At 39.4% G+C, this 19,700-nt stretch overlaps 1 protein-coding gene across 7 annotated transcripts in view; it reads left to right on the plus strand.

Moving 5' to 3' along the window:
- LOC126194626 (ral GTPase-activating protein subunit beta) overlaps positions 1–19,700 on the plus strand; it is a 425,832-nt gene that overhangs the window by 42,974 nt on the left and 363,158 nt on the right. For all 7 annotated transcript variants that reach the window (XM_049932779.1, XM_049932783.1, XM_049932785.1 and 4 more), the window contains 2 exons: positions 4,801–4,965; positions 18,186–18,419. In XM_049932779.1, coding sequence (XP_049788736.1) covers positions 4,801–4,965; positions 18,186–18,419 — 399 coding nt within the window. The remainder of the gene's footprint in view (positions 1–4,800; positions 4,966–18,185; positions 18,420–19,700) is intronic.

Genomic DNA, 19,700 nt, shown 5'->3' on the forward strand with positions numbered 1-19,700 from the left:
TAACCATGAGAGTCCTTAGTCTTCAGTGATTTAATTATTGACTCAATCTCTCTCTTGTCTGTATCACAGAGGAGTATTTCAGACGTCAATCTCGGAAAGGCATTTGCTAAGAAATTTATATGATTTCCTGTAGAAACTAAATTTTTATTTAATTCACCAGCAATGCTCAAAAAATGGTTGTTAAATACTGTACATATATCTGATTTATCAGTAACAGAAATATTATTACTGCGAACTGACTTTATATCATCAACCTTGTGCTGCTGACCAGACACTTCCTTCACAACTGACCATATGGCTTTAATTTTATCCTGTGAATTAGATATTCTATTTGCATACCACATACTTTTTGCCTTGCTAATAACATTTTTAAGCACCTTACAATACGGTTTGTAATAGGTTACTGTAGCTTGATTGTGACTACTTCTAACATTTTGATATAATTCCCACTTTGTTCTACATGATATCCTTATCCCACTAGTCAGCCAACCGGGCTGTCCATTACTGCTAGTACCCCGTTTAGAATGTTCTAATGGAAAGCAACTCTCAAAGAACATGAGAAATGTGTTATGGAAAGCATTGTATTTATCATCTATATTATCGGCACTATAAACATCTTGCCACTCTTGTTCCTTGACAAGTTTTGAAAAACTCTATTGTTGTTGGATTAACTTTCCTACGTAGTTTGTAATTAAATACGACATTGGTTTGAGTACAAAAACCTTTAAGTGTTAAAATTCGTGCATCATGGTCTGAAAGGTCATTCACCCTTTTACTAACAGAATGCCCATCTAGTAATGAAGAATGAATAAAAATATTGTCTATGACTGTAGTACTGTTCCCCTGCACCCTAGTTGGAAAAAACACAGTTTGCATCATATCATATGAATTTAGGAGATCTTCCAACATCCTTTTTCTTGCACAATCATGTACAAAATTAATATTGAAGTCACCACATATAACTACTTTCTGGTACTTCCTACAAAGTGAATCAAGAACCCTCTCTAGCTTAAGCAAAAATGCTCTGAAGTCGGAGTTAGGGGACCTATAAACAACAGCAATTAGAAGTTTAATTTCACTAAATTCAACTAATGCTGCACAACTTTCAAATATCTGTACAGTACAGTTTCATGATACGTCTATGGACTCAAATGAAATACTGTTTTTTACATACAGAGCCACTCCCCCACCCCGCAAGGAACTCCTTGAGAAACAGCCAGCTAATCTGTAGCCTGGTAAAGGAAGCCTCTGAATTATCAAATTATTTAAGTGGTACTCTGATATACCATAATTTCAGAGTTAACATCTATTAGCAGTTCATTAACTTTATCTCTAATACCTCTTATATTTTGATGAAATATGCTAATTCCTTCTCTACTTGGAAACATTACATCCTTTGGAGGTGAGCCCTTAGTTAGAGGCACTTCCTTTAAGCATGTATACCTATCAGCTGACTTCAGTTTAAAAAAGGTGCAGCTCTAACACCAACTACTTACTTACTTTGAGTTTGAGGATTTCAGTAATTTGCATTTACAAGGGTTCAGATATTTTCAGCGATATCAGTTAAGGAAGATCAGTGAACTCTGGCCTGGACTTCATTTCATGAAATTATTAACTTGTTGGGAGCCTGGCACTCATCGAAAATAAAATCAAGCCTTTATTTGGCCTCCTACAAAGTATTCAGCTTATATTGGCCCCGCCTAAGTAATGAAAATAATTAATGTTAAAGTCTAATCTTATGTAGTTTAAAGTAAGTGACCAAAATAAATGGCGCCCACCCCAATGCTTATGGAGAGAATTAATGGGTTGTGCAATCTGCACCATGTTCACTATAAATTTCCTTTGTGGGCACACATCTTCAGTGCCCTTTATATGGTGCTTGGTCAGTAGCATCCCATTTCTGTTTATAATGAAACCCAAGAACTTGATTTGCTGTTGGGGGGGGGGGGGGGGGACAACTTTTTTTGAGATTACACTTGAGGCTGGTGTTCTGTAAGGCAAAAAAACCAAATGTAAGTTTTCAAGCTACTCACAGTAGTTAGATTACATGATAATTATATTCCTGAGATATTATAACACGATGAAGTCTCATTAATCAGGTGTTCTAAGTTCTTTGGAAAACGACAGGCACAAGAGAAATGTTATAAAGAAGCCATCAATATTGGTCAAGTTTGAATGGTATGCTCAAAACGAGACTGGAGTGTGGATGCAAAGGTAGTTGCAAGTAAGTCTCTGAAAGATCTCTCTCTTAATCCTGACTGGCAGGGTCTGCTGTTATGGTTAACCGGATTTGGCGTGTTAATTTGAAGGAATGGCCGGATGCCCTTCCTGTCACCACCCCATACCCCCACCACCGTACCCCCCGGGACGGAATAAATATACCCCAAACTCTGTGCATCTAGTGTAATCCATGGAATAGTGCGAACGTGTTTCAAATGCCTGCGAGTCGTGTAACTGAGGCGGAACATGGGGACCAGCCTGGTATTCACCTAGCGGGATATGGAAAACCGCCTAAAAACCACATCCAGGCTGGCTGGCACACCGGCCCTCATTGTTAGTCTGCTGGGTGGATTTGATCCGGGGCCGGCATGCCTACTCGAGTCCAGGAACCAGCACGTTAGCGCTCGCGGCTACCCTGACAGGTCTAAGTCTCTGACAGATCGAATTTAGAAAAATATTCTCCATATTTCAGTTTTGAAAAAAAAAAAAAAAAAAAAAAGAAGGTCTTGGAAATGTAGAATTGAATAGAAATCAACCCCCACTTTGGAATTAACAGCTTTACAGTCCCCACACAGTATGAGGGAGCTATTCAGTTTGCGAACGACAACTAAAGTGGATGCCTATGTACCAGACCTGGTAGGCGTGATCACTTCGTGTTACTGGAGATGATCTAGCTCTTTTTCTAACAGCCTTCACAGAATGTGACGTACCATTGCAAAAAGGGGAAACACATTAGGTTGGAAGTGTATTGCGGTCTATGTATCGGTGGCACAATCTAGCCCTGGAGAGAGTAACTCTGAAAACTGCACGACAGCAGTTTGTTTTATTTATTGAGTCATGGTGGTCTCGTGCAATCATTCTGTGGAGGAACAATTTGCAGACATTGCTGTATTTATGACAGAAAAAATGCTGTTTGTCACACCTGGGGTATTGTTGACGAGGATGACATCTCAGACAATCTGGACAAGATGACTGCTGCCATTATTGGTAAACTGCCGTGGAAAGAGAACTAGCATCAGATGAGAATGACCTAGATTTAGAAGTATGTTGCCGGGGTTGGGTGGGTGGGGCGCGGGGGGGGGGGGGGGGGTTTATGCCGCTGTGAATATTGCTGATGGCAGGATTGTTTACAAGTGATGAAGTGTACTGGCTGCATTATTACTAAGCAAGCTGGTTGTTCATCTATCACTGCTGAGTCAAATTTGGAAACTGCAGGCTGTGTGTGCCAGTATTGTTGAATTTCATTTGGAAATTTGAAACTTTGTTTATGTTGAAGACTTCTTCTAAAAAAGGATGTGACTTTTTAAAGCCTGCATGCAAACCTCAGTATCTAGGGCACATTGAATAAAACCGTCCCAAATAAGAGACAGTGTAAGATCATATACATGTCTCATTTGCTTAAACAAAGTTACCATGCTGACGTAAACTTCTGAGCTCTGCAATCTATTCCTGTTTGGAACATTCCAGGAAATGACAGTCTATCTGAGTCATCTAATGCATGGAACTTACAAAGTAAACACATAACATCTTTAGATTACCATGACAAAAAAAGATACTTCTGAATGTCTGGATCACTGACCTTAAATGCTGTGATGTGGTTGTTTAGCCATCAGGACACAATCCAATCATCATTGGCATATTTGGAAAATGGGAATGGAGGCACAGCTGGTGCCACCAATGCTAAATCTGCTGTTAACTGTTATTGTATCAGAGTGATGAGTTGATGAGTTGCTGTAGGCGTTGTTCCTCTACTGCAGTTTTATGGTGAGCAGCTGTTGATGTCATTCTTCATGGTGTCATTTCTCCTGAGATTTGAGGAATTGCGAGAATCTGAGATCTATCGTATGATGCCATGAGTATGTAGACTATTGGTATGATACCATCATTCCCTTTATTTGAACACTAAATCTGCTTACAAGTTTAGTACAAGTAAAGAATTTGGGTCATAACGCACATGGCTTATGCCTGGCAGCGGTTACTCAAAGAATCAGCACAGTGAAATGCTGCAAGTCTGTGGAATAAGCCAAAGTCCATCTTGCACTATGAGATTTCCAGTTCGAATCAAACAGTGGACAGGACAAAGTCTACAATATGTGTTGCCAACAGGGACGAAGCTGTATGCATCTGGTAATCATGCAGTTAGAATACTAGAGTGACATGCTGTTGCTGTGTGGGCCACTTTATCTCGCTCTGGAGATCATGGGTTCATACCACATGATGTGACAGGATGATGGGAAGTGTCTCCATCCAGCTGCTGTGTGCTCACTATCAGCTGTGAACACATGGTGACGCCATTTGTGAAAACAAGTAGATAGTCTTGCTCTCTGAGTTGATGTAGGCATCACTGGATATGACAGGCATTACACTCTATTTATTTATTTATTTATTTTATTTATTTATTTTTTTTTTTTACAGTGCAACAGCATTGTGGTGGTCCTTAAGTTTCTTTTTATCATTAGATTTTCTTGTTAATACAAAGTTTGCAGAAACTCATTGATCATTTATTAAGCCAGCATTCTGAGAAATCTATTTAAAATTGTTAGTTTGATATTTTATTCAGTGTCATGTCATTTGTTGCAGGCGCTGATACTATAAATCGCCAAGCTGTTCTGTGCCACCGAGTACTGCGCACTCTCCAACATCTAGCCCACCAGTCATCACGTCTTGACCGACATACTTGGGAAGCACTGTTACTTTTTCTCCTTGCAATAAATGATACACTATTGTCTCCTCCAACAATCAAAGGTAAAATTATTCCTTCCAAAATTTGTGTAGCACAGTTTAAAAAAAATATGTTGTGATGTAATTGATGAGTGAAGAGGGATAATGTGACAGACCACTGAGTTAAAAGGTATGCAGTATAGCAGAAAATATGAGAGGAGTTAGAAAAATAATGAGGATTCCTTTGCTGCAGGTGGAGGGGGGAGTATTGATTGTTGTCCCACTAGGTGCCTCTGCTACTAACTATTCAGCTGACCAACCATTGTCTTTGGGGAAGCATCAGTGGAGTGCTTGTATTCCTAAATATTATTTCGCATGCTCGGTGATTTTACAGCTAGGGACATGATGTAACAATGAGTGTACATCAAGTTATATCCCGGTTAGGAAAAATCTTCTGCAGATGATGGTCACCACTAATTTGTTCCCCAAGGTACCACAATTATTTAAGCATATTTATTTAAGTACTAAAATGAGTAGATGAGGCATTTAAAAGAAGAAGAAGAAGAAGAAGAAATGCAGCCTACATCATAGCCATCAAAAGATTGATACCTTGACCTTGATAACACTTTGGGGTGCACTGTTGTTGAGTCTTAGCCAGTCTATAACCAAAAACCAAATGGCAATAGATTTGCACCCACCAAGCTCAGTGGATGTATCCTTGCAGCAACATTGGGACTTATTTTCAGAACATAGGAGGCATGAAACAAAAATCACTAAGGCCACTAAATGGCTTAACTTTGAGGAAATTTATGAATTTATTCACCAGTGGGTGAAACATTTGGACAAGTGCATTAGGTCCGACAGCCATTGTTTCAAAAGTGATTAATAATTTAATTTTTTGTGGAATATAAAATGTGTCACTGAATAATTTTTATTGCTACTGAGTCCTATCTTCTTGCTGTGTACCAGTTTGATCTCCATCCAACTGTACCACCAACGGGGTAGTCAGCTCAGTCATGATCAGGTTCTGGAACATTGCTACACAAGTTAGTTATTGCAATGTAATTGAACACTTACTTATTGCAACTCCTCCATCTGGTGGTTGTCAGTTACCAACTCACTGTGGCAAGGGCTGTGGTGGTTGCTATGCTTGTTGGCTGCCCAAGTGGAATGGTGTCATTATCTTTCCCAATTTGTGCTCATGATGAGGCATGGCGAAATAGTGCAGCCACCGCTGGTGACTTCTGTGAACAGATGTATGCATGCTGCGATGCCGCCATGATGGAAGGGTGAACTGCCTGCCACAGGTAGTGGTGTGGGACATAACACCTCTATTTATCAATCTGGAGCGTGCGCAATACTTCACTGTTGAAATGAACTGCTAAGCCATTGGAAAGTACATATAATGTAGAGATGATATTGCTTTACAAGGCTCAAAACTTTCCTTCTTCTTCAGGAAGTATTTTTAACTAGATGCTAAAAAGGAATAGAAAGCAGGACTGACTATAGAGGGGAAAAAGAAAGATGAATAGTAAAAAAGTTGCAGAATTTGTGGAGGGAGGGGACCAAAATATAAATGAAGTAAGGGTGGGTGCATTCAGGTAGATAGAAAAGGAAGGATGGGAGAATGAAACAGAAAAGAAAAGGTGAAATCAGTAAGTGAGAATGAATCAAAAGTGGAATTAAATGAATCAACCCAGCTGGAAAGAGGAGCATATTAGCAAGTGAAAAGGATGTGGTGATAGGTGAGCAGTGGCAGGAAATGATAAAAGGGGTCTGAGGCAAGCAAATGTGATGTTAACCAGTGCATGTGGTGTACATAGAGGAAGTGAAAGATGGGAGTAGGTGAGGACTAAGGTGATGGAAGGACAACAGAGGAAGAAATTAGAAATACAGGTCTAAAGATAGCGAATCCAGAAACAGGCAGCATTAGTGGCAAGTTTCCCATTGGGATAAACTTGTACATTAATCCAGACAAAAGCAAAGCTGTGAACTCTATCTAGTGTCAGTGTAAGCTCCTCTTCCAGAAAATGGACAGACTAACACAAGTGATAGGCTATTGTCATGCAGCAAACTTGTGTTCAAAAGTGAAAAGTGATAGAACACTGTCAATGTTTATTTTGCGTTGATATTATTTTCTAGGGTGAAGGTGTTGGTGATAGACTGATCTATAGCATAGCTGGAGGCTAGGTTAGGTTTAAAGGTGATGATTGTTTATTGGCAAGGACAACAAATTTAAACACAAAATCTTGGTTATGGTGACAGACTGACCTCTAGTCTAACCCAAAGCATAGATAAGATTAAAAGTTGATAACTTGATTGTGAGGCCAACAAATGTGATATAGTTAGCTAATAAAAGTTTTAAGTATGCGTGACGAGAAGTCACTTACATTTTGCATCACTCTGATTCATATCTTTTGCTTTATATGCAGTACAGTAAAATTTCTTGTCAGTGCCTGATTAGTGACAGTATGCATTTGTTCGCCATACTTGTACCTGTGACGAGAAAAAACCAGGACCACAGATTTACAGATCTGCTTCTGCTATAGTTGGAGTGATATAAAACAAATGTTGTATGCATATTTTTAAAATAGTCAGAAAAGCGTTAAAATAATGTTTGAAGAAGTCTAAATTTGAGAAACATGTCCTGGAAAGCCACAGTACTGGAACCTCTTTTTTTTGCAATTTGAACACTGTTTTTTGTTTAAGTGTGTATCTTAGTAGCTGTTTTTATTGCAACTCTGCTTTTGTTTCGTCTTTTGATTCTGGTAGCTTCACAATGAAGTATACTGGATGCAGTTCTGTAATTGGTTCCACTGTTTTTTGTCATTAAATATCCTAATCTGTTGACAATTGCCACCACATGTATTGTGTACTTTGGAACGATCACATAGGCACAGCCATAGATAAAGCAAGTGGCAGACTTCAGTTCATTCATAGAACACTAATGAAATGCAATTAATCTGAAAAGGAGAGTGCCTACAAGACACTCATGTGACACATCTTAGACTATTGCTCAAATGTATGGGACATGTACCAAATAGGACTAACAGAGGATGTGGAATATATACAAAGAAGGGCAGCACAAGTAGTCACAGGTTTGTTTGGCACATAGAAGAGTGGCACAGAGATGCTGAAGAGAAACACATTATCCCTTGAAAACCTACTTAGTAAGTTTCAATTAAAGTGATGAATCTAGGAATATACTACAACACCCTGTGTATCACTCCCGTAGGGATCCAGGAACAAAATTAGAGTAATTAATGCTTGCACAGAGTTTTTTAAACTATCATTCATTCCGCTTTTCATACTTGAGTGGAATGGGATGAAGCTCTAATAACTGGTAAAATGAGAAGTATCCTTGGTCATGGACTTCTGATTGGTTTGCAGGGTATAGATGTAGATGTAGATATGGGGTGGGACTGAGGACAGATGTAGATAGCGGCTAGGGTGATTGTGGGATAAATATATGATATGGAGTGCCAGTTCCCTCTTGCACTTTTCAGTAAAGCTGGTGACTTTAGGATAGTGTGGGGGCAGTGAAAGATAGTCGTGACCTTGGCATAGGATATGTGTCAGCTGTTAAGTGTCCAGGGCAGTACTCTTTAATTGGAGGGAGGGATGCAACAGATTACCTATTCCTTTTCAGGAGCATGGGAAGGAAAGGACATGGGAAATTTGTTTGTTTGCCAGGATTAGAGTGTTATACGTTATCTATAAGGTCTGAGCAGAGTGTTAAATAAATTTGGAGAATGATTGCTCATCAGTGTGGATGCACTATGCACAGGTGGGAAAAGTGTATAAAGAGAGATGTTTTCTCTCTTGCCAGTTATTCTGTCTGAGTTTGTGCTCCGTTCTCAATGATCTTGTTCACAGGATTCTTTTATAGACGTGATTTGTTAGTTGATCCACTTAATATGCGTAGAGTTTTTGATGAACCCATCAGGGGAATGGGGCTGGACATCCAAGAAAATGGCTCACTAAGCAGAAGCTGACCAAGCAAATTGGATTGAAGGAATGGAGATTGAGGATGAAAGGTGACTAATATCAATGTAAGATTCACTAATGACATTGCTGTCCTCAGTAAAAGCAAGAAAGATATTGCGGGACATACTGAACAAAATGAACAGTCTGCTGAGCTTAGAATATAGACAGAGAGTGAACTGAAGATAGACGAAAGTAATGAAGAGTAGCGGAAATGAGATTAATAATAAAATTAACATGAAAAGCTGGGACCATGAAGTAGACAGAATTAAGAAGTTGTTCTACCTTGGAAGAAGAAGACCATATGATACACAAAGCAAGGAGGATATAAAGAACAGACTAGCACAGGCAAACAAGGCATTCCTGGCTAGAAGGCGTTTACTAGTATCAGACATTGGCAATAAATCATGGAAAAAATTTTTGTGTGAATGTATGTCTGGAGCACAGCATTGTATGGAGGTGAATCATGGACATTGGGGAAACCTGAAAAGATGAAAACTGACTTTTTTAAGACCTAGTGCTACTGTAGAAGGGTGCTGAAAATTAGGTGAACTGGTAAGAAATGAGGAGGTACTCCACAGAATTGGCAAGGGAGAAATATGTGGAAAATGTTGGAAAGAATAAGTGCCAGGATGACAGGACCTGTAGAAGGGGATAGCTTTAAGCGAAGATGGAGACCGGAATGTATCCAAGAAGTAATTGAGACTACATGAAATATATTATCAGTTGTGAATTTGAACTACCATCACTTGTATAACAGAGTGATGACAATGAAAATTTGTGCTGGACCGGTGCTCAAAAATGGATTTCCTGCGTATCGCGAGTGGTTGCCTTACCATTTGGTTATCCAAGCATGACTCATGCCCAGTCCCAAACTTCCATATGTTGTCAACCATGTGTCTGCAACCTGTATTCGTACACCTGTTGTGTATATTCCCATATGTGGGAGACACTTTAGTTGAAAGTCAATTGCCCAGTTTTGGCTGATAAATACAATATTGCAGTTCCTCTGTTATTCTGAATTATGATGTAATGTTCCTTCAGATGTGCATGCATGTCCGAAAGAGCATTCAATCATATATCTGAACAATAGAGGGATGAAATATCGTATTTATTTGCTGACACTGGGCAAGCTAATTTCAATTAAAATGTCTCCCCTGTACATGAATATATACAATGTATGACAAATACAGGCTGTAGACACATGGTTGACAACATATGGAAGCTTGGGTCTGGCCTTTAGTTGTGCTTGGATAGCCAAGGTGACTGCTCACAATAAGCGGGAAATTCTGGTTCGAGTCCCAGTCCGGCACAAATTTTTATTGTCATTGTTCCATTATACAGCTAATGGTGGTCCATATTTGCAGCTGTGAAAACATTTAATGTATTACGTGACAGCTGTAGTTGCTGCAGTGCCTGTTCCTTCAAACACACATGCACGTAACTGCATCGTAATTCAGAATAACACAGGCACTGCGATATTGTGTAGTAATTGAGAACATTGGGTGCAAGTGCTTGTCTGAGGTTGGTACAGGAGAGGAAGTGTGTTGGGGCACATTGAACCATTCATATGGCTAATGCCAAAAAAGTGAGCTCCCAAGACAGTGCCATGGATTTTTTGTATATACTTTGTTAAAATGAAAAAAAAGTAAATGTTAAGCGCAGAGAATGAGGCAAGAGGGTTGGAACCAGTGGGAGACATGTAAAGCATGTTATTGACAATGATAAACAAAGAGCTTGGTAATAACGGGAAAGCATCTGTGAAGAAGTGGTGGAGACAATTTTTTGGTGTTTTTATTGGTCAGGGGCTGGAGATAATGGTTGCCTGGGTCAGAAATCCTCTCAGTGAGAATACTTTAACCATCCACGATGGGCCATCTAAGAGGGCAGCTGTTATTTCTCTAGCTATTTGTTACATACAAATGGAATCCATAGATCATTCCATAAACACATCTGTTAGTTTGTTTGGCTGTTGTGTAGTATTAACACCAGACTAAGAAGAGATTCAGGAGAGTAGGCATCCTGACAATGCATCAGTGGTGAACCATAGAACTGATCACTCTAAGTGTAGCAGATGGAAATTACCTTCAAAACAAAATGTTTACAGGAAGTTTGTCCTCGTCTAAAAGAAAAGAACGTATTACAGTATGTCTCCTAGACACTCTTGAACTGTGTGATACACATTCATTATTTGACTATGATATCCACAGGAAAAATTACTTCAAAGGAGAAATGGTGTAAGGAAAGTCACTTTGTTCACAACTCTTCCTAAACCATCATACTCCAAACCGTGTATTGCTACTACCTATGCATCATGTCATTTGGTCTGGTATACTTACAACCTACTGTATGGTTGGGCGACAAGGATCTTAGAGACTGTGCCAACTGGTTCCTAGAGCTATTTCTCCTTTATGAGACTACAAAACACAATGTGTGCTATGGAAGAACAGCAGGAGCATTTTCAACACAACATCAGGGGCACCTCTTGTTGTTTATCTTTCACTAATATTGTTCACTGAAATTGATGAATGACTTCCCCTTTAGTGATCTCTTCCAGTCCATCTCCACTTTTCTAAAAACTGGACCACAAGATGGATCTTTGGTAAAGCAAATTGGATTGTGCACAGCCAAGTGACTATAATTGAACAACAAGAGCATTTGCTATTGGGTGGAACACATAACCAATATAATCCTCAAAATCATGGGGGTGTTATATTGAAATCATTTACATGCCTAAGAGCAAAGCCTGTCTCTTGGTGGAATGAGTAGTTTCCCATTTCAGAAGGGTCAGACAGCCAGTGTTGTGAAAATTCAGGTACAGCTTATCTAGAGAGACCACTTGAAGCCTTTTGAGCAGCAAGAGCTAACTGTCACAGCTTAACCAGAGAGAACTAAAAGAGTCAAGAGCTGCTGATTGCCATTGACAGCTCGTCCTCATCCACTAAAATATGGTGAAAAAAAAATGATTTCAGGAAAGCACAAGGCATTCTAACTAATGGATATATTTAGCAACAAACCTCTCATGAAGACATTGCAAGAGAGAACACAGATGACAGTACAATATTTCCACAAGAAACACCTTTAGAGAGCCAGAGTTTGGGCTGTTAGTGCCTATCATTAAGCCATGAAGAAGATGAAATACAAAATTGCCTAATAAATGGTGAGATCTTTAATCGGCCCAACTCGATATAGGAACTTCATGGTGCACAGGTTACTTCACAGGAATATCTCAGTTTGGAACATGGCATTACACAATATTTAAAGTCTTATGTGCTTCATCCAAGGAAAATTTCTTTGCCTTTAACTTAATTTTGTTTGAGGGTCAAGTCTCCAGTCTGTAGAGAGAACCTACATGATCACTCATTAAGAAACAGAAAATGATAATGTACACGCAAGTAATCATTGTAGTTAATCTCCCATTAGCTTCCTCAGAAATATAGTTCAGTGTACGGTTAACATTTACCTGAACTGGTAATTGGAACCAAGTAATCGCAGCAGTTCCTTCCAGTGTGAATGCAAACTTAGACAATAAGTCACAACTGGAGTCAGTGGTATAGGACTCATATCTGTGCGAACAGTGTTGCAGTAAGCTGTGGTGCATGCTGTCTAGTGTAGCGGTTACCATCGCTGGATGGTGTGCTGTGGGTTGCCGGGTCAAACCCGACCACCAGTAATTATAAGGGTGGTTTGAAAAGTTCTCGGAATGGAATAGAAAAAAAGTACTTACATCAGTGAAACTTTTTTTTATTTTTCAATGTAGTCTCCTTGTAGATTAATGCACGTGGTCCAACGATGCTCCAGTGCCTTGATCCCATCTCGAAAATCAGTTTCCTCCAGGCCTGCAAAATAGTTGTCAAATCTGGCTATCAAGTCTTCGTTTGAAGTGAATCTTCGTCCACCAAGAAAGATTTTCAGTTTTGGGAAGAGATGGAAGTCTGACAGAGCCATACCAGGTGAATAAGGCAGGTGTGGCAACAACTTATTCCTTAGTTCATGTAATTTGGCATGGCGACAGCACGTGTGTGGGAGCACATTTTCTTCATAGAAGATGACTTTCTCCCTTGCTAAATCTGGCCTTTTTTGTGAATCTTTTGTTGCAATTTGTCCGTAGTATCATCCAGTAATGGTTTGCCCAGTGGGGAGATAATCTACAAACAGAATCCCTTCCGCATCCCAGAACACTGATGCCATGACCTTTCCTGCCGAAGGAATTGTCTTTGCTTTCTTTGGTGGCAGAGAATCAGCATGTTTCCACTGCTTTGACTGTTGTTTTGTCTATGGGGTATAGTAGTGCACCCAGCACCCAAGTTTCATCTGTAGCCATAAACCGACTCAAAAAAATCTTGTTTGTTTCTTCTAAAATGGGCCAAAAATTGTTCCGATATGTCAATTCTCATGCTTCTTTGATCCAGCATCAAGAGCTGTGGCACTCACCTTACAGATAATTTTTTCATTTATAATTCTTCAGTTAAAATGTGATATACCCTTTCAGATGACATCTGGCAGGTGTGAGCAATTTTGTGCACTTTCAATCAGCGATCCTCCATGACCATTTTGTGCACTTTTGCAATGGTTTCTGGAGTAGTGACACACCTTGGCTGATTACTGTGCGCTCCATCATCTAAGTTCTCCCAACCAAATTTAAATTCATTTGTTCACTTGGAAACAGCTGAACATGAAGGAGCAAAGTCCCCCAGTGTATTCTGAAAATCGGCATGAATGTCCATTGCTCTCATACCTTTCTTTACGAAGTACTTAATCACTGCTTCAATCTCGATTTTTTTCCATCCTCACAAATCACTATGCAGGAGCAACAACAGAGCCACATCATCACCACAGCTCTCTTCCAAGAGTACTGACGTGGCACATGTTTACAGACAACAGTCCAATGAATATTATCTGAACAACTTGTTGTGCTAGCACTGACTTTTCAAACCACCCTCGTATTTGTTGTTCAGTATTTATCATTTCTGGAAGGTTCTTAAAATATCTTATTTTTGTATATTCTGGAATATTCAAAGTTTGTGTAAATACGAAAATTCTGGAGTATTCGAAGTTTGTAGAAATACCAAAATTCTGGAATATTCCATGTTTGTCTAAATAGCACTCTCTGTCAGGAGGACAGTTATGGCTGTATATTGGTGTTCATTTAAATGTCCTTTCAGTACTAAGTATTGTATTTCATTAATGACGTTCCTTTGAGATTTGGACATGAGTTTGATTACGATGTGGCAGTATTTTAGAGGGGTCTATTTTGATACTCATTCTGTGTATACCACTACTTTGAGAAACCACATCATGCTGTAGTCGCAGGAATGAGACTTAACCTTCCTTACTGAATGGTATTTTAGGCAAACAGTCTGGAATTAGCTCACAGACAAATTACTTCAAGAGTATGTTGTTCTTCATGGACAATATTATGAAAAGGAAGTTGCTACTCACCGTATAGTGGAGATGCTGAATTGCAGATAGGCACAACAAAAAGAATGTGACAAATAAAGCTTTTGGCCCCTAGGGCCTTCATCAAAAATAGGCTGGTGCTGCTGCTCACAGTGTGGCAACGATTGCCTTAGACTGCAGTCGTGTGTGTGTGTGTGTGTGTGTGTGTGTGTGTGTGTGTGTGTGTGTGTGTGTGTGTTATGGGCTGAAAGCTTTATTTGGAACAGTCTTTTTGTTTTGCCTATCTGTGACTCAGCATCTCCGCTGTATGGTGAATAGCAACTTTCCTTTTCGCAATATTGTTACATTCCATCTTGGATTTTCCATTGTTTGTTCTTCAGGGATGCATTTTAAAATTCATCTTGTTTTTTAAATTCTAAACAGTGTATCACCCTCTGACAAAACTCCTGTGCATCCCTCCCTGTCTGTGGATGGCTTTTCAATTTATTACTTGTCTTATTTCTTACATCATCATCTTGTCAACTACAGTTGATATAAAAAAAAATAACTACAGGAATAGGCAAAGAAAACAGCCTTTAAAATTTCATCTGAAAGCAAATTCATGAGTGTGTATTTTAACCACCATCTTAGATTTAATCTGTCACAGTTATAGCTAAGAGACGTTCTGAATTTTAAGTAATCAACAAGTTTTTGGCCTTATATTCAAAGAGAAATTAACATGGTGCCTCATCTGAAGGGACTGAAGGATAGATCCTTTGATATTCAGAAAATTTTGAGATTTGAAAATAGAAACAGTTAGGGACAGACAGGTCATGCTAACTGCAATTTTACAGGAGCTTCATTCAACCTTGGTTAGATTTCAGCTGCATTATATGGGAACAACATATTCTCCTTACCATAAAATGCAGCACTCTGTGCAGCACGCCGCATGACGTGGCAAATTGGTAAGGCTTTTGGCTCATACTCAGTATAGCAGAGATTCAAATTCTAATCTTGCCATCAAGATTTCGGTTCTCCTTTGTTTCTGATAGTTACTTAAGGAAAACTTTTTGAAAAGGTTGCAGCTGATTTCAGTACAGAAGGTGGATGCACTATGGGGTGAGAGAAGAAAGGGTGGTCTGGAGAATTATGTGCCTAGTTAGTGGATTAAAGACAGAAAAGACCCACCATGGTTTAATAATGAGATTCGGACATTGCTTATGAAGCAGAGGCTGTTGCACTCTCAATTCAAAAGAGAAAGCCCAAATGACAACAAGCAAAGGTTAGTAGAGATTCATGCATTTGTGGAAAGATACATTTGTGAAGCATACAGCTACTACCACTGCTGTTCCTTAGTAAAAGATATGGCAGAGAACCCGAGCAAATTCTAGTCCTATGTAAAATTGCAAAGTGGGTCTAAGGCTTCTACCCAGTCATGTGTCGACCAGTTTGGTGTGGCAGTTGAAGATAGCCAAACCAAAGCCAAAGTTTTAAATTTCACATTCAAGAAATTGTTCATGCGGGACAATCATACAAACATACTGTCATTTGACCATTGAACAAACTCCCTTATGGACAACATAGTAATAAGCACCCTTGGGATAGAGAACAACCGAAGGAGTTGAAAACAAATAAGTCACCAGGTTCAGATGGAATCCCAGGTCAGTTTTTCAAAGATTATTCTACAGAATTTGCCCCCCCCCCCCCCCCCCCCCATGTAGTTTGCACATTTATCGTGAATCTGTCACCTAGAGCAAAGTCCCAAGCAACTGGAAAAAAAGTGCAGGTGACTCCTGTGTATAAGTAAAGCAAAAGAACGGACCTGTAATTGCAGACCAATACCCCTAACATCAGTTTGCTGCAGTGTTGTTGATCTTATTCTCTGTTTGAATGTAATAAATTTTCTTGAGACTAAGAAGCTTATGTCCACAGATCAGCATGGTTTTGGAAAGCATCGCTCATGCGAAACTCAGCTTGCACTTTTCTCACATGATATACTACAAACTAAGGGTGAAGGGCAACAGGCAGATTCCACATTTATAGATTTCTGAAAAGCATTTGCCACATTGCAGGCTGTTAAAAGAAGGTACGAGCATATGGAATAGGTGCACAGATATGGGAGTGCCTTGAAGACTTCTTAAGTTACAGAACCGTCTGTGTTGACCTCGATGGTGAGTGTTCATCAGAGACGAGGGTATTGTCAGGAGTGCCTGAGGGAATTGTCATAGGACTGCTATTATTAGCATTGGTAGTGTCCTGCTGGACACACTCACGTCATTTAAATATCTGGGCATGGCATTGCAAAGTGATGTGAAATGGAACAAGCATGTGAGGATTGTGTTAGGAAAGGTGAATGGTTGACTTCAGTTTATTAGGAGAATTCTAGGATAGTGTGGTTTATCTAGAAGACTGCATGTAAGACCCTAGTGCAATGTATTTTTGAATACTGCTTGAGTGTTTGGTATCCATACCACATCAGATTAATGGAAGACATCGAAGCAATTCAGTGGGGGACTGCTAGATTTGTTATTGGTAGGTTCAAACAACATGCAATTGTTACAGAGATGCTTCTGGAACTGAAATGGGAATCGCTGGAGGAATGGCGACATCCTTTTTCAGGAACACTATTGAGAAGATTTAGAGAACTAGCATGTAAAGCTGACTGCAGAACAATTCTCTTGCCTCCAACATACATTATGTATAAGTACAATGAAGATAAGATACGAGAAATTAGGGCTTATATGGAGGAATACAGATAATCATTTTTCCTCGTACTATTTGTGAGGGGAACAGGAAAGGAGTATCCACTGCTATGCGCTGTAAGGTGGATTGAGTAGTATCAATGTAAATGTAGATTAATGTGAAAGGAATGTTATAGGTTGCTAAGCAGGCATTGGAGGTAGTTTGGTCTCATGGAATTTGTTACTGCAAGAGTTTTGTGTAGAGAAATAAAAAGCTGGCAGAAATGTCATTTTACGTAGATGATCAAGATGAAAATTGTTTTGATGTTATGTATAACTGCTCATTCACCCATTGCGAAACTAACATTATCAAGAGGGGTTGTAGAGCAAGAAGATGAGGTAGGGTTGAGAAGAGAAATTCATAGCTGCTCATTAAATGGTGGCTGTGTAAGACTGTAAAGGGACAGAGGATGGATGTATGAGCTGGGTGACACAAGGACTGATATGGGTTTTAGCTCAAACTAATATAGATTTTGTATTATTTCTGGTCAGTGTAGGAGATGACAAAGAATTGTTTCTGCTTTTAAGAGCTAGTGAAAGAGTGTACATCATTGATTAGTGTCATGTTTGGATAAGATTGCAACACCTAAATCATCTGTTATACACATCTGCATTTGTGTGTGTGTGTGTGTGTGTGTGTGTGTGTGTGTGTGTGTGTGTTTGGCGAGTTCCTGTGCATGCTGTGGGGAATGCAATTGTGAATTTAGCAGGTGGTAGGTTTGGCTAATTGTGGTCTGACACTATGAATGATTGATGAAGGGGTTGACATTGTTTTCTGGCCCGCAGTTGTATTGGCAGGTAGTGGTATTCTGATTGACAGGGTCAGTCAGACTCTTTTGTAGTGTTCAGAATGTTACTTTATTGTAGAAGGGGTAAGAGATTCAGTGTGGGACATTGGGTATTGTAATACCTGAGATAACATAAAAAGTATTTTCGTGGCAGGAGCAGAGTTGGTTTATAGACACCTGTGCCGTAGTTAATTAAAGCGTGTACGTGTTTAAGGGCGATTGTTAATTATGAATTGTTCTGTTATTCTTGCCACAATATCAATATTCTATAATTGTAGCCTTTCTTATCAAATTATAGTTATCAAAGTATAAATAATTGTTATAATTAATTATTGCGTATATATTAATTACTTATTATGTCATTAATATCCTGTGAAAGAGTATTTATATTACAATTGTGTCTTCTTTGCAGACGATGTTGGTGACCAGCTTTGTGAACGTGTTTTGTCTGTATTATTTGAAGTTTGGTTACTGGCCTGTGTACGATGTTTCCCATCCCCACCATTGTGGAAAACATTGCGTGAGACATGCATGAATTGGCGGCATCGTGTGGCTCTTGTGGAGCAATGGAACCGTGTTAACATTTTGTTAACTGCTCGCCTGTTGGAGTTCATGTATGGTCCATCCTTTCCAGAAATTAAGATACGTGAGTATGAAGGAAATTGGAGTACTGAAATAATAAATGTAAAATATATTACAGATTTTACATGTTTTCAACTTCGGAAAAACATAACATGGGATTAACATTCAGATGTCAAAGCTCTGATGTTAAATGAGGCTGTCTGTGCAAACTGTTGATTGCCATAAACATTGCTCATTTTATTGGAAAGTACAAACACACTTCACAGACCCTCTTGAAGCTGCAGTCTACTGTCTCTTGTGTGCTTCCATTCTTCACAGAGGTACTACTGCCACAATGTACAGCTAACATTGCGGAAGAAATGACTTTGTGACCTAGTAGATAGGAAGTCTGCTAGCAAAAGACAGTGATATGAATTTGTGTCATAGTGTAGCATGCTCTGATATGAAACTCTTTGGTAAAGTACCCTTAGAAACCAAATATTTTGACAGGCAGCAAAAATGGACTTAAATACAGACCTAAATTAGCTTTTCCCAACAAATTGCCCTGTGTAATAAACTGAGTGATGTAGTCCAGTGGTTGAGGCCCTGAACTCCCTTGTATTCAGAAACAGCAGGATTTGAATGTCTGCTTGCCCATTGTTTTTAGGTTTTCTGAAGTTTCCTGGCTCACTTCAGGTGATTTCCTTCATTGAGATTCACAACTGAGTCCCTCCATGGTTCATTCTGAGCTAAGTACTCAGTCTTTAATGAACTCGTTTACCATGACATTAAATTCTAACATTATTTTCTTTTTGTGTACCATAGATTTGTTACTGAAGAGAAATAAGTAGTCATGAGTATAATAGAGGGAAACATTCCACATGGGAAAAATATATCTAAAAACAAAGATGATGTGACTTACCAAATGAAAGCGCTGGCACGTCGATAGACACACAAACAAACACAAATTTACACACAAAATTCTAGCTTTCGCAACCAACGGTTGCTTTGTCAGGAAAGAGGGAAGGAGAGGGAAAGACGAAAGGATGTGGGTTTTAAAGGAGAGGGTAAGGAGTCATTCCAATCCCGGGAGCGGAAAGACTTACCTTAGGGGGGGGGGGGGGGGGAGGGGAAGGACGGGTATACACACGCACACACACACATATCCATCCACACATATACAGACACAAGCAGACATTGTGTCTGGATATGTGTGTGTGTGTGTGTGTGTGTGTGCGCGCGTGTGTATACCCGCCCTTTTTTCCCCCTAAGGTAAGTCTTTCCGCTCCCGGGATTGGAATGACTCCTTACCCTCTCCTTTAAAACCCACATCCTTTCGTCTTTCCCTCTCCTTCCCTCTTTCCTG

The sequence above is a fragment of the Schistocerca nitens genome, chromosome 7 (assembly GCF_023898315.1).
Source record: "Schistocerca nitens isolate TAMUIC-IGC-003100 chromosome 7, iqSchNite1.1, whole genome shotgun sequence".
NCBI lineage: Eukaryota > Metazoa > Arthropoda > Insecta > Orthoptera > Acrididae > Schistocerca > Schistocerca nitens.